The sequence below is a fragment of the Carassius auratus genome, unplaced genomic scaffold, assembly GCF_003368295.1.
Source record: "Carassius auratus strain Wakin unplaced genomic scaffold, ASM336829v1 scaf_tig00034725, whole genome shotgun sequence".
NCBI lineage: Eukaryota > Metazoa > Chordata > Actinopteri > Cypriniformes > Cyprinidae > Carassius > Carassius auratus.
The window spans coordinates 1328-16535 of record NW_020526171.1 but is presented as its reverse complement, the minus strand read 5'-3'; the positions used below and the strand labels follow the sequence as shown (position 1 = coordinate 16535).

The 15208-nt window shown below is 36.7% G+C and overlaps 1 protein-coding gene and 1 pseudogene across 3 annotated transcripts; both read right to left on the bottom strand.

Moving 5' to 3' along the window:
* Positions 1–2202: 2202 nt before the first annotated feature.
* LOC113081637 (palmitoyltransferase ZDHHC18-like) lies at positions 2203–11247 on the bottom strand. Of its 3 annotated transcripts, XM_026253655.1 has the most exons (10): positions 10379–11247; positions 10000–10160; positions 9759–9908; positions 7400–7537; positions 6653–6752; positions 6115–6217; positions 5859–5968; positions 5464–5566; positions 4138–4208; positions 2832–2962 (listed from the first exon to the last, which is right to left on the bottom strand). In XM_026253655.1, exons 1-9 carry the CDS (start codon positions 10603–10605, stop codon positions 4167–4169), a joined length of 1134 nt encoding a protein of 377 aa, XP_026109440.1. In that variant the 5' UTR covers positions 10606–11247; the 3' UTR covers positions 2832–2962; positions 4138–4166. The 3 variants fall into 3 exon arrangements, with proteins under 3 accessions (XP_026109438.1, XP_026109439.1, XP_026109440.1); XM_026253653.1 differs by lacking the exon at positions 4138–4208 and having other exon boundaries at positions 2203–2962; XM_026253654.1 differs by lacking the exon at positions 4138–4208 and having other exon boundaries at positions 2203–2962; positions 6653–6704.
* Positions 11248–11937: 690 nt separating this feature from the next.
* Positions 11938–14569, bottom strand: LOC113081638 (GPI mannosyltransferase 2-like; annotated as a pseudogene).
* Between the last annotated feature and the right edge of the window lie 639 nt (positions 14570–15208).

Here is a 15208-nt window from a genome sequence, read left to right as displayed (position 1 = left end):
TACATTCTTATAAACAAATAAATAAATATACTATAAAATTAAGAGACATTTATGTATAAATGTATAGAAACTGATTTTAATTACTTAAATATTCACCTGAACCTCACATTAAACTAATGGCTTCAAAAGACTTGAAATATAGTACACAGAAACTCTATGCTGCTTTATAATGCTGTTGTGCCTTTCTTGGGGCTTAAAAATGACACAATAGTATACACAAAATATCGGATTTGAATCAGTCTCATCTGACTGATAACCCGATCCAGCAGAAACATTTATCGGAACATTTTCATCCGGAGTCCCTGAAGGTTGCTTGAATGATAGATGGCTGTATTTTTAATGACAGAATCTTACAGGCAAGAGATGTTTTGAGGTAATTGAGGTTAATTCTGGGCTAAATAAAAAAACACTTTGAAATTGATGACTACACCTTGGTGCTTTCTAATTAAAGAAATCTAGATGCTAAGTACTAACAGAAAAGTAACAAGCTCCTTGTAATGGAAAGAAGAGAAAAAAATTTAAACTCAGCTGATGATTGTTGTTCTCCACTGATCCCACATCTTTTTGTTAAAATAGACTAGTTTACACTGAGAGATTATACAGCAAACCCACAATTATGCATTTCCCATATCCAATCCTATTACATCCGCCATAAACCAGAACAAATGTCAGCTTGATGGCAGTGTGGTAGCGCCAAATATCACTTTCAAGTACTACAAATGTAAATGCTTGAATTCATCAAGCAAGCAATTAATCAGCGATGCCTCCCTACATCTTCCTCAAATGACACATGCAAACAGCAAGTGGAAAACTGTGCCCTCTACTGTTTAAATGAATGTGTCCTGTCTGGCATGCAGCGGATCACAGAAGGAAACAAAAGATGTGAGAATGTGTCCTTCAAAATCAGATGAAAACATTCAGGCAACTAAATCACAAGTGGAAAGAACATTTGTTTATTACATTGTCTTTACATCTTCAGGTGAAAAAGGACAATAACACAAAACACAAGTCATTATTCATTTACTTTCCCTCCAATGCTGCTGGCAGTGATCAACTTCTAGAAGTCTAAGTTCTTAAATGAGCAAAACATTATCAAACTTATACTGTCAACTTTATGACTGTGCCAGAAGCTGATTTATTAAAAAACATGATGATCATCTTAATGATGATATAAATAACTCATTAGAAATCCATCAATCTCAAGGCAAAAGGTTTCAGTTACAACACTTCTTCTTTCAAGCTTAGTAGAAACACTGTAATAACAATCAGAAAAAAATCTTTGACCCACCGATGAAAAGTCGGAAATACTAAAGGGTTTTTCCTAGATTCAAAATGTTTTTCGGTGGCTGCTTAAATACATGTGCAAATTTGATTATAAAAATTATTTGCATTTTGTGTAATTACATATTATAGATAATTTGTGCCATAATATGTATTCTAAAAGTGATTACAATTAGACTGTTTGGTAATCTTAGAATTATAATGAAAAACACCTTTTGAAATAATTGATTCAAGTTAGAATTAACTAATGTTTGCTCATAATACATTAATGTTAGCTGATTCGACTGGAAATGTTAAAAAGTATTATAAATGTAGAATTTATCATTTTTCATTTAAAACAATTTTTATTGTAAGTTCACGATGCCTTAATTGAAAAAAATTGAAATTTTCTACCTCAAAGTGCTATGGGAAGTCAACATCCACATTTTTATTCCCAAGATTACCTTTAATGAATTTAGGGCTAACTAGTTATTTAAGGTATTTGACTTCCTTGACAGTATTTTAAAGTAGAAAATTATCAGTAGAAATTAAATGGACCACACAGGTTTTGTGGTCTGTGGTTCATGCTGTGCTCTAACACTTTCAACCTAAAAATGCAGAACTCAAGATGAAGACTATTTTAGGGCAAAAATATTGCATCAAATAATATTGCATTTCCTTTAGGCTGCCCAAACTTCACTTGGAATGCCACCTAAAAATTTTCAATGAAGGAAAGACCCAGTATTAAAACGACACAAAATAAACCTAAATATGGCCGCAGTTAATTCATTTGAGGCCACAACATTATACAGGAGAAAATAAACCCTGGACCAACAGTAACACTGCATCACATACATAGAGAACTCATTAACCCTTGAATCCCGAGCTCTCTGATACTCATTCATAACTGCTGTTTATATACTTGGCTGTTGGTGTGAATACTTTTTTTTTTTTTACCAACAATGACTTTAATGTAGAGGGTCTTTAACACCACATAAAATGAACAGAAGTGACTCTAAAGTAAGGCTTTTTTTAGACTTAAGTGACCTTTCAAAGAATATAATTATTGCATTAGGTCTAAATAGACGGCAAAAGGCTTAAAAAACAAACTTGAGGTTCTGTTAAACACTGATCATCTGAAGGTGTTCTCTCCACAAGGTGTATGTTGCTGTTAACGGAACAAAAAATAAATAAAAAATCTCCAAATCCGTCATTTAAGAAGTCAATGTAGGCTTATTCCCATTTGTTGAAAGATGCCGTGTTTCCTGAGAGGATCCTGAGTGTAGTATGCACAGTACAGTTTCTTAAAAGGTGTGATGCTGTTCTCAAAGTGTTTGACAGTGTTTGCACCAGGCTGCTGGTGGCAGGGGAACTGTGCTCAGTTAAGTGGGATAAAGCCCATGTCGGGAGCATCACTAAGAATGATCGGACTGTGGCCAAGAGAGAAGGGAGGGCTGGATACACGCAACATGGTTTTATGGTTGTGAAGAGCAGCCTGTTTGTTCCCTCTCTGGGAGCAGGGAACATCAATTGAGCAGCCAGCAGAAGGAGACTTGCTGGAGGGAGAGACAGTGATAGAGAAGGTACTTGGTAGACTCTCTTGGGTGACTGCGGTGGTTTTAGGTGTACCCGGAGTGCAGGTGCTCTGGATCACTGCGGAGTGTGCCACGGATTCTAAAAGCTCCTTTGTGCCCTGTGTGCACTGCGAAAAGAATGGCAAAAAAAAAGTAAAAAATGACTACTCTAATTTAGTTATTCCTGCAATATACATCGATATGATTACTCAAATAATGATTTAGAAAAGATAAATCATCGTAGAATTAGTAGGGTGACTGTTAGGGAGTGCACCTACAGGAAATTAGTTAAAAAAGTAGTTTTTTTTTTAAAGCCACATTCCTATTGTTTTTGACCATTTCAATATGACTACAAAATAACAACTTATGATATTAATGTGATTACTAATTTGAATATTGAGATTGTGATATTATGAAACAAAGATATTGAATAAGAAATGTATTGTTATAATAATGTAAAATAAACTGAGCATAAAAAAAACACATTTCATACTCAATTTCTCAATTTTCAAATGGTGAACCATCAAGGTTTTATTTTAACAGGATGCCGATTTGAGAGTGAAGTTCATTTACATGCATACAGCTGTCTCAGAAGGGCTCCATTTACAGTAAATAAACCAAGAACGTGTCAACTGATTGCAGTTAGACAGCAGAGCAAGTGTGTGAGGAACTAGAACCAGATTAGAATAAAGATGAAAGTAGGTTAGTACTGCGAAGGAACTAATAAGATGAAAATGTAGTGACAGATTGAAACAAAGCGTTTCACTTCAGGGTTTCTGATTAGTTCAAGCAGTGCAGCGGATGTTAGAAGGGGATCTCCAGGGGTTGTAAAGATGAAAACACTTCCTTAACATCAGGATGAGATGAGATCCATCATGAGAGAAGGTGGAAAAGAACATGTGTGCATGAGAACATGCACTCATCCTGAGAGTGGACGAGTATGAGATAAGCACAGATGAAATGTGATTACGAACGATCATACATTAATTAGGAAACAATGACATAATGGAGGAAAAACAAAACAACTGCAGACCAGACTAATATATGAAGACGACCATTACGAAATGGACTAAAAACAGGTGTCAGCCAAAAAAAAACACTCATCCAGGAACAAAGAAGGAACAGAGACAACAAGCCCAAGCCCAAGTTCCTCTCACAAGATGGACATGTCTTATGATAATGGTTTTAAAGCAAAGAAATTGAAGCCAGTTAGACAGTTCAAATAAAAGTCAAAGTAAAGGCCAAGAGTCATGAGAAGGCAGCCATGGAATGGCATGCAGGCAGCCACATAACACACCCTTACCATCGAATGTGAAAGAGCTGCAGGAGCCTTCAGGCAGTGCAGGAGTGAGCAAACTCCTGACAGTTCTCCTCCTGTGTGAAGTTCACAACTTGAAACATCAGGGCTTGATGCAAGTCAATATCAAAACATAAGCTAAAACTAATCTGGAGTGGAATTTGTGGACTTCAAAATATACAAATAAAAACTTTTTTTTTTTTTTTACAAATCTATCCTTCTCTGCATGATTACAACCGACTCTAGCTTTGTGACCAGCAGTGACAAAAACGTCTTAAAATAGCATTTGTAACCTTGATTGACAACTTGTTTACATTTTTACTGAATCAAGACTCCACAATCTTAAGTAAAGTTGATGTGCTGTTCCTATCTTCACACATCAACAGAACAGGTGGAAGCCTCATTAACTATAAATATGAGCTTTCCATTCATTTTCACATGCTTTTCTGTGACAATTTTATGTTATCAGATCTTTTAAAGTCATGGTTTCTGTTCATAATTACACAACCATTCAAAAGTCTGGGGTTTAGTAAGATCCTTTTGAAATGTCTCTTATGCTCACCAAGAATTTATATATCCGATCAAAAAATTGTCATAATGTGAAACTTAAACACAACAGCATTTCACTTAAATATATTTTTGTAACAATGCAAAAGTCTTTACTTTCACTTCGGATCAACTTAATGCATCCTTGCTGAATAAAATAATTAATTTGTTTAAAACAAATCTTACTGAATCCTAACTTTAGTGGTAGTGTATGATTTGAAATGCCATGGAATGTTTTTTGACTCACTAATGTATCAGAATTTTAAATTATAACTACAATGCTTAAACTGTTAAAAAATAATTTTAGTGTTAACATGATCTTGGAACTAATGTTCTGCCTTGATAAGGTGGCCATATGCACGACCCGGCCAGGATTTTGATATTGCCTAAAATATAGTTTAGGCTGTTTGCACTGTGCAGGTTGATCGTTGTGTGACGTCCGTGAGAGCTATAGAGAGCAGAGCAGAGCAGACGGCTCCTTATGCTTTAGAATCGCTATCGCACCTACTTTAGTGTCTTTTTTTAATTGTGCACATCGAAGCTTTAAGTCAAATGAACAAACAAACACGTACACAAATTTGCATCGCTATGATCGTTCCCTGTAGATCTCACCTTCTCACGCAAAGCCCCACGATTGGTCGATTATTTACAATACCTGCATGTTATTGGTCAAACTGCTTTGGATGTTTCAGGCAATATTAAAATCCTGTCCAGGACGTGTCCCATATAAACGCCGCATATGGCCACCCTACACCTTAAAGATACCACATGATGAGGCACACTTACCATATTTGTGTCCTTCTTAGCCATGAAATGAGGGAGCTCAGTGTCAGAGGTCACAATAGGAGGTGCGTCATCTGGAGGTAAAAAGCCTCTTCTGTCAATCAAGCTGCAAAAGATGACAGGATGAGTAAATGACCTATTGTGACCTGACTTTCAAACCACAGCACAGAATGAATAGGGAAACATGGGCCATCATGTTAAAGATCGGTAAAATTAACATTTCAGATCTGACTAAATGTGTTCTTGTTTGTAACCGTATGTACTGAGCACAGGATGTACATCAGCCTTAAGCTAAATGACATCCTTCATTCATTCACTCACTCACAAACAAATATTTGCTTCTTTAGCAAAATCTCAGGAGATGTGCTATGATGTTGGTATAAGCATGCAGTACAGACCTGGGTTGCATCGGCCCACAAAGCACCACACAGCAGTTTGTGAAGATGTTGTTATAGGTGTATGGATTCCCTGATTCTTCTCCTCTTTTACTGGACCAAGAGCCTTTGATCTGCAATCGTTAAACACAAAGAAGCTGTTCTTCATTCGGACTATAGAAAACACCACAGTTAAATGAGAATTGATGATTACTTTCTAAAATAATTAATGATGCAGCTTTTAAAATTAAACATTAACAGCATTCACTGTGATATTTACATCTTCGTTGGTTGTGAGATTGGAGGCCACAAGATAAGTATGGAAACCTGACAGACCCAGAATGGACCAGATGGAGAAAAAACAAATGACTAGCTCGACAACAGTGAAGGAAGGGTTAAGGAAGCAAATCTGTTGTAAATGTGTATTAATGTAAAAAATATTCATAATAGTACAGTGATTTATGAACAATAATACTAAATCAATCCACTGTTGAACATTCTGCCCAATCACATGAGGTTCACAGGAGGTTCATTAACTGACAGGTTGTGGTGGAACACTGTGACCCCAAGCCACAGTCTTTAAAAGGGACACCAGCAGAATCTGTATCTAGGGGCATACATGTTTACATCCTGACAGGAAAGCAGGGCGTGGTGGAATCCTTCAGCCGATTAGGGACAAATGGGATTAGAAAAAAGATGGAACTAACAGCAGTGGGCCTGGAAACAAATAGTGAAGTCTATTGTGTGGTCCTGGGGAAAGGGGTGGTGGAGACATCCCAGCGATGGAGACAGGGGTCTGAACACAGTAAAAAGGATATCTGGCCGGGCTCTCCTTTATTGCCTGGATGATACCATTCACTCTTTGTGATCCTGTTGATGAGAGTAACTGATAAGAGAACAAACCTGCTTCAGACCTGACTGAAAAAAAAGTATTCGTTGTTGTATTTTGACAATCTCATCATATACATCTACAGTGCTGCGTAAAGGTTTGGGCTGCATTTATTTGATCAAAATACAGTAAAAACATTAACATTGTGGAATACACTACGATTTATAATAAATGTTTTTCATTTTTATGTTTTTTTTTTTTTTATGTAATTTATTCAACAGCCTTTACTCCAGTCTTCAGTGTCACATAAATCCTTCAAAAATCATTCTAACATGCTGATTTGGTGGTTAAGAAACCACCAAATCAATATTGAAAATGGTTTACGTTTGAAGAAACCATGAAAAATATATTTTTTTATGATTTAGGATGATTAGGAATTAATTTATTTGGATGTTATTAGGACATTATAATTGTCTTTATTGTCAGTTGTGATCAATTTAATGCATCCATCGATGCAGAATAAAAGTATTTATTTCTTAAAAATAAAAACTTAATGAACCATGCTTTTGAACATGTCTATATAGAGATGTATTTAAAGGTTTCTTGGTTTTGAACAATCACCATTTCAACATAGATACACTTATTTATAGCTCTCCCACTTACAACTATCATAAGTATTAGGATTTTTTTCTGATGAAGATGGAGACTGTGGTGCAGGACGTGTTGTGAAACTTACTTAATGTGAGGTGAGTAATCACACAGCCAAAGATAAAGGAGGTCAGAAAGGATAGTGACACTATGAATGCGTAAAAAAAACGATAGTTTCTCTTCCCAACACAGTTCCCCACCCAAGGACAATGATGGTCGAACCGCTCTAGAAAGGGAACAGAGAGAGGAGATTCTCAGACACAGCTTCACTTACAATAACCAATGTGCATTCTCATGCAATGATTTTAAGGAAGTGATTTGTATTAGAGGTTAAACTATTACATGTTCATTATCAAAGCAACATATTTTGTAAATTTAAAGAAACAGTTCCGTCATTATTTACTGAACCTCATGTGGTTTCAAACCAATATGACATCCTTTCATCGAATCATACTAAATGAGTATTAGAACATTTAAGGGACAAAAGAGCAAAAGCACAGTAAAAGTTTCATAAAAATTTACCATTTGACTTGTGCGCTACTTTCCAAGTAATCTGAAGCCAATCATCATCAGCCATCAATGGCTGTGAATGATAAAAAGATACAAATTTAGGATCAATTTAAAAGTTGAATTTAAAGAGTTGAACTAAAAATCCTGACATCCACCGACCCTAATGGTGCTTTTCATGAGGTTAGATTCTAGAAGCTGCATTGAAAGGTTTGTGAAAGAACCTGATAGATCCAGGTATAAATGATTAGCTCATGACTCTGACTCTGGTTGTAGAGGTAAACAGCCCACTAAAGGGAAGATAACCAGTGAATAATGAATGAAATCTCAATTTATACATAAAGTGTATGCAGTGTTTGAACTATACCTTGTCCTTTGGGGAAGCCCACTTTTTTTTCGCGCTTGCGTGTGCCTCAAATAAGGACTTACCACAGCTACAAGTGTATGCACTAAAATACATTATCGACACGAGTGCCTCAAAAAAGGAATTACAATGATTTACAAAGATACATAACAGCTACAACTGTATATGCACAATTATACTTCATCGACACAAATTGATAGGTCACGAAGACAGCCTTTCCTTAGCCACTTCAATGGCCCTCTTGTGTGCAATGCTGTTCCTGTGTTTATATATTTTTTTTTCACAAATTGTTCTGAGCAGCGCTGCGTATTTTCCCATGCATCTCCTCCTCAGACAATTGCGTGCCTCAGACAGGTACCCTTTCAGACGGAAGAAGGTTTTTTGCATCCCTAAGTGATGCGCCCCAAGCTTCCATCCTTAACAAACAGCCATGCATATCGGCTCTTCCAGTCTCTCTACTGCTGGCTGTTCCAGTTTAACAGGAGAGAAGACTCAGAGCAAGAGGGGTTATGATCGTGACTGGCCTTTGACGAGCTGTTACCATCTTCAACCAGAGATTACTTTTCTTCAGCTTCTTGCATTGTCAAAGTGGGCACTGTGGGAGTTCTAACAGTGCTTGCAACAGGTAAATCAGTCGTGCTATTAACGTCATCACTACACAATTTCTTAATAAAACCAAAATGAATTAAACTGCCTTGTTTTATTTTCGCCATGGCTATGATGCTATAACTGCAAAATGAATTAAGGACTTTGCGCGCGATAAATGGCCTCCAACGTTAATTTTTTTCTACTAATCTATGACGTACTAACATATGTGGAATTTGCAGCGCAGCGCTCACACCTTGATGCTCATTACAAGAATTGCATGTATAGCAATCTTTATTTAAGTAAATTAGGTTTTAATCGCCGTCATGCATGAATGAATAATGTTTTTGCTATTTTACACTTAATAATCCATTATGATTACATTACACAACTGAAATTGCAATTTAAAATATTAACATTGTCAATATTTTTGAGACCCCCCCCAAAATTTCACATTTCTCGTTTTCAGGGTAGCCCATGTCTTATTAAGCCGAGCTCCCCCTAGCTCCCCCGTAGTTCGCACTATGAGTGTATGGCTTCAGAAGATTGGGAAAAGAGCATTCAAGTTGTATGCACTGCTTTTATGGTTCTTGTTGAGGCAATAAAGGGAGTTCACCAGAAAATACATTTTGTGATATAATTTAATAGCCCTCATGTCTTTAAAAACCTGATTTTCTTTATTCTGCAAAACACAAACACAAATATTTTGAAGAATGTTGATAACCATTGACTTAATTTGTATGGAAAAATTAAAATAAATATTTTTTTCAAATATCTTCCTTTATGTTCCACAGAAGAACAAATGTCGTGTCATACAGGGTTTGAATGACACGAGAGTGAGTTATACATTGCATTCCAAATTTTACCATATAATCTGAGATTTAGAATGATTTAAAGTTGAGTCAGTGAGAGATAATATTTAAACTTTTTGATGAACTGTTTCTTTAAATGCAGAAACTTTGTTTGCTGAAATATAGAGCTCCAGCCTTACCAACACAGTTGTCACACAGGCTGCAATGGGATGTCCGAGGCGGACGAAACATCTTGCATGTGAAGCAGTATTTAAGCTTGACCACCTGGTCATTTATTAGGATCTCCTTAGTGCGGGGAGGTGGACGGTATGTTGAAGATCTAGAATTATCTTTAAAGAAACCCACAACTTTAATATCAACACACACAAAAATGTTAGGACACAGAATAATGAAAAATAAACACCACAATCAAAGTCTCACCAATCTGCTTCTCAATGTCTGCAGCCTCATCCGGCAAAGCCCTGGGTAAAATCCCTGGGTCTGTCAAACTGGTTTGAAGGAGGGTGATGACGACAAATAAAAATAACACCCCACCAATAACTGGAATGAAGACCGTGAGGTGATGCACCAGAAAGGGGCAACTGTTATGAATCAAACACAAAGACAACAACAAAGTTAGAACTCGAGGAGTATATTGCAAGTGTGCTTCCTGATGACTTTGGGGGAGGAACTGTTTTCAGACTGGTATGATGTCAAGAAGGGCTACATCAGCTGGGTGAGATGTCTCTATTGTCAAAAGTAGTTGTAGTATTGTCCAGCAGTGTGGACACTTGTGTCTCTGTGTGTAAACACTACTCACTCAAATCTGAAGAAAAGGCCACTGGTCATGAAAATAAGGACGATGGTCAGCGGGAGCACACCACACTGCCTGGCCAACATAATACGCCCATCACAGTAGAAGCGGTTTTTTCCAGGGAAAACCTCCCATTTCCTCCGTACACGCTGCAAGGTTTTGTTGGTGGAGGTCCGGGTGGTCGATGTTCTGAGCGCTCGTAGGTCTATTTGTCGATACTCACAGTTTTTCATTTTTAAAAACAAAAACAAAAAGAGTGACTAAGAGTATAGCGGTAGGGGAGTAACGTATAGATGCAACCTCAAGAACACGTTTAACCACAAGCCAAGCCCCAACAAAGAGCAAGCTGGAGTGACACTGACAAATCACTTGGGTACTAAAATGATTCCAGCTATCGAACTAAGCTAACTCGAAAGTCCTCAGATAATCCTCCTCACATAATATGTTGCCCAACGCATTCGTTTAAAACTAAGCATCCCCTACAGGGGATATATTGACTAACAAATACTATATTATCATGCCATGGTGTCACTTTCGATAAATCAGGGGTCTTAGCTACGCTAATTAACTACATTAGCTTGTTGACTAACGTTAGCTGTCAACAAGCTAACACATCTCAGCGGATGATGTTGCTCCTCACTGGCTGTTCAACCGTCATTTGAACGACATTCGGCTCCTCGCGTTACCAAGCCGTCAGATCGCGAGTTGTCCAAACGGAATTAACCTGTTAGGCATTGAAAATTACATCATAATTCTCAAGCGTATTAATATAGCGCAGCGTTCAACCACGGCTACGATACAACAATATTTAAATTAGTGCGACCAGTCCCCGACTCCCCAAAGATTAACGTTACCTGAAGAAGGGACTCAGTAAAATAAAGGAGAAGGGACAATGACTCGCAAAGGGTACGTCATCTCAGGCAAACCAATCAAAGATCACTTCCCAGAGCGTAAGTGACCTTTAATTTTTCCTTTAATACATCCACAACCATAAATGTACAGAAAAATGTCGAGTAAGGGGCGAGCATGATACAAAACTATCTATATATATAATAATAAATAACAAACCTATTTAATTACTTTCGTTGGCCGAAGATAATCAATTTAGTTTACCTTTTTAAAAATCATAAAACGTATTTTCTGTCTGTCTGTTTTTACCTTAGTAACTTAAGTAACAGTTACTAAAATACTATGAGAACAAAATGATTATGAAAATATTCTAAAACATAAAAGCTTTTTAAGCTTTTTTTTTTTAAGATCCAGTATTAATTCACTGTAGTTTTACAGTAGTAAATGTTTATATTAACTAAAACTATTATAAATGTTTTTGGTAATTGAAATAAAGCGGAAAATTACCTAAAATATAAATATGTTAAGGAAAAACTTAAACTTCATATATTAGAAATGTTAAGTTGACATGTGAATTGAAGTACTAAAATGAAAAATACCTAAATACAAATAAAGATAAAATATACATTTATTTCTAAAAAAAAAAAAAAAAAAAAAAAAAAGAGCCAAAAGCACACAACAATTACCAAACCTTAAAATAATAAAAGCTTACTCAATTGATACTATAATACATAAATAATACTAAAATAACACTGGAACGAACACATACCACTTATGACACTTTGGACCCACTAGATGGTGACATAAAATCACAGGGGTCTCGCAACAAGACCATGTGCAATCCGTGCCCGATTTATTTGATAAACTGCAGTGGCCTTATTGCAGACAAAATTCTGAATGTGTCATGTTTTTACAGGTTATTTCATTTAAGTCATTTGCTGACTAATGCTGCACTTTGAAAAGTAATTGTTTTAACTATTTTAATGCACTGTAAAATGTAATTTATAAAACATGTTAGGCAAAAATAATTCTAAAACACTGATGGTGCTTATGAAACATTTATCAACATTAAAAACAGTTGTGCTGCTTTTGGCCAATATAAAATGTCCTCGATGAATAATAATTTTTTCTTCAATTAAAAAAATAAAAAAGTACTGACCCCAAACCTTTGGATGCTAATATATAACTCCGCTTTAGCAAGTTTCATTTAATAAGACAAAAATTCAAGAATCATTTTTCAATGTTCCAGTAAGGATATTCATTAAATGCTAATTCAATACAAAAATATATATATGCCTTTTAAGGAATAACAGAAACCATCTCATTACAGTAAAATACATTAATTACAACAATATTTGTCAAACAGCGTAATATTATGCCACGGAATGTCATGAAGACTGAAAACAAGCTCTTCAGAGTTATCACGTCCAGGGAAGGAAGTTACAATGCAAAGCCAGACCTAAAAACCAATATGATATGAAATAGCCCACGATGCATCGTGTATAAATGGAGCAAGTCTGCCAGTGCATCAAGAGGTAAACAACTTGATTATTCCCCCACATCCCGGCTAAAGTTAAGCAGGGTTTGTAATCCGTTTGCAATTTTATTTGGTCTGGTCTGAATAGCTTTTCATCTTGCAGCAGAGGTTCATACTGAAAAAGCAGATGGGCACTGATCCAGTAGAGAACAGGTGAGGATGAAGCAAGAAAGCGTGTCAACACCTGAAAGGACATGATATAAAAAGACGTTAGGTGAGCATACTACATTACATGATAATGATCAATTTTAAGTGTCTTACCTGCACATGCATGCAGAATATTCCAATTAGAAGCAGGATGGAACTGTGCACAATGTAAACAAAGACTCTTGGGTTACAGAAACCATGCATTTTTCTGTCTTTTCCACTATCCCCCAAACCCAAATACAAACAAAACACTGGGTTAGCCATTATGTACATATATGAAGCTATGAATCCAAGATTTGCAACAGGCATTGCAAAGATAAAGTTGGGTATCTGCTTCCACTGAAAGTATCGCAGGAAGCCCCACATCCCAATAAACATCTTGTATGTACGAGTACAAAACTGGAATCCACCACTGGCACCAATTTGGTGTTGGAGATGCTGCATCAGCCACACGGTATCCTTTGTCCCGGGCCAGATTAAGCAGCACAGGAGGAACTTGAGTTGCAGTCGGATGACAAAATGTTTTGGTAGCCATAGAACTGAAACAAACAAAAAAGGCAGTGCCACTAAAGCTGCATAAAATGCTCCTGTGTGAGCAAAATGAATAAGTTCCCTGGCATAGTGACGATACTGAAAGCCCCCTGCTCCTTTGCTAAGAGCCCTTGCACGGGCAAGACTCCATTGTAAAGTGAGATACAGCAAAAACCCAGCATTCACGAGTCCATTGGCACGAGCACCAGTAGCAAACCCAAGCAGAAGACAAGCTCTAAGTGTGAATCTTGTCTCTAGTAGCCAGAGGCCTGCAAAGGTTACCACTGCAAAGAGAGTCTCTGAGTAGCCTGCTACCATAAAAACATTAGCTGGTGTCAGACAGTACATTAAGGCCGCAACATGGGCAAGTTTACGGTCTTGCAGCACCAAACGACTCAGTCTGTATAGTGCCAAGGCACTTAGGATAAAAAGAACGCTATTCCCTATAACCACAGCTAAAATTAAACGGCCATGCAATGTGGAGAAATCCACACAAAGGCCACAGGACAGTGGCTGCCAGGAATCGCAGGATGAGAGGAACAAAGGAAAGAATGCAAAGTTGTGTTCATACAAGTAACCATGCTCTGCAATAAACAGGAAATGTTCTGCATCCCAGTGACTAAGTCCACCAAATAATGCTTCGATGACAGGGTCGAGCATGAGAGGGGTCTCTGATCGTGGAGGGCTGAAGGCATCTGCCACGTGGTCTGGAATCACTGCATTGAGCACAGCCTTCAAGAGAGCACAAGATACAGCAATTTGTAATATGCCTTGTTTTCAAGTTGTGCGGTAGGTGTCACACTGATATCAATTTCACAAACACAGCGGCCATGTACTGATTTTATGGAGTTCTTCATTTCTATAGTATTTTAAGTAGGCATCAAAATGCAAACACATAATTTTAGACTATTTTAGCCGTTTGTGTACGTCAATTGCTTACCTGTAGAAAAAGGGAAAGCACCCGCGTGAACGTCGCAAACCGTACAACTGTCCACGCGTCTTCATTTAAACAACTGTTTAAAGTCGACATATTTGACAGAAACTAACAGTAGAAAATGTCCATCGAAGAAAAAAGTTATCATATTAATCCCAGTAAAGTATCAGTTACGACACGGTGAGTCATCATTAAAACAATAAGCAAAGGGCAATATGCTTTTTTGGAATTTATAAGAACTGCAAAAACATGCGTCCGAATGCGAATAATTAATCAAAGCAAATTATATACCCCCCCCCCCCCCAATTTATCGCAATAAAGCCACAGAATGGAATGACAGCACTAACAACGTGCACTTCCGGCACGCAGTCTCACAATGTCAAAATAAAAGCCCCATTTATTTATAACAGTTTACAAAACTAATTTTTGAAACCAACTTCTGTTATATTATTTTACTTCTATACACATATCTGGCATGGACAGTGAACACCACTCAAAACGGTTATGTAATAAATTATTCCAAATTTATAAATGCAGCTCTTTTTTTGAATCGTCTTTCAACTGATGGAGTTTTTTTTAACAGAAAAATATATTTGAGCACTAGTATAAGAGTAATATTAAATCTTACAAATTTAGTTAATTTGTTACATGCATACCTTCCACTCATAATTACAGAATTCCAGGAAGAGGCCTGTTATTCATTTTCTTTCTTTATTATATAATCTAAATGAAAATAATCACAAACATCTTACCAAGATTTAATGTACATTTATTTTTACACGTGGAACAAATAGTATAAAGATTTCATAGTGAATAAATGATATTCATTGAGCCAAAA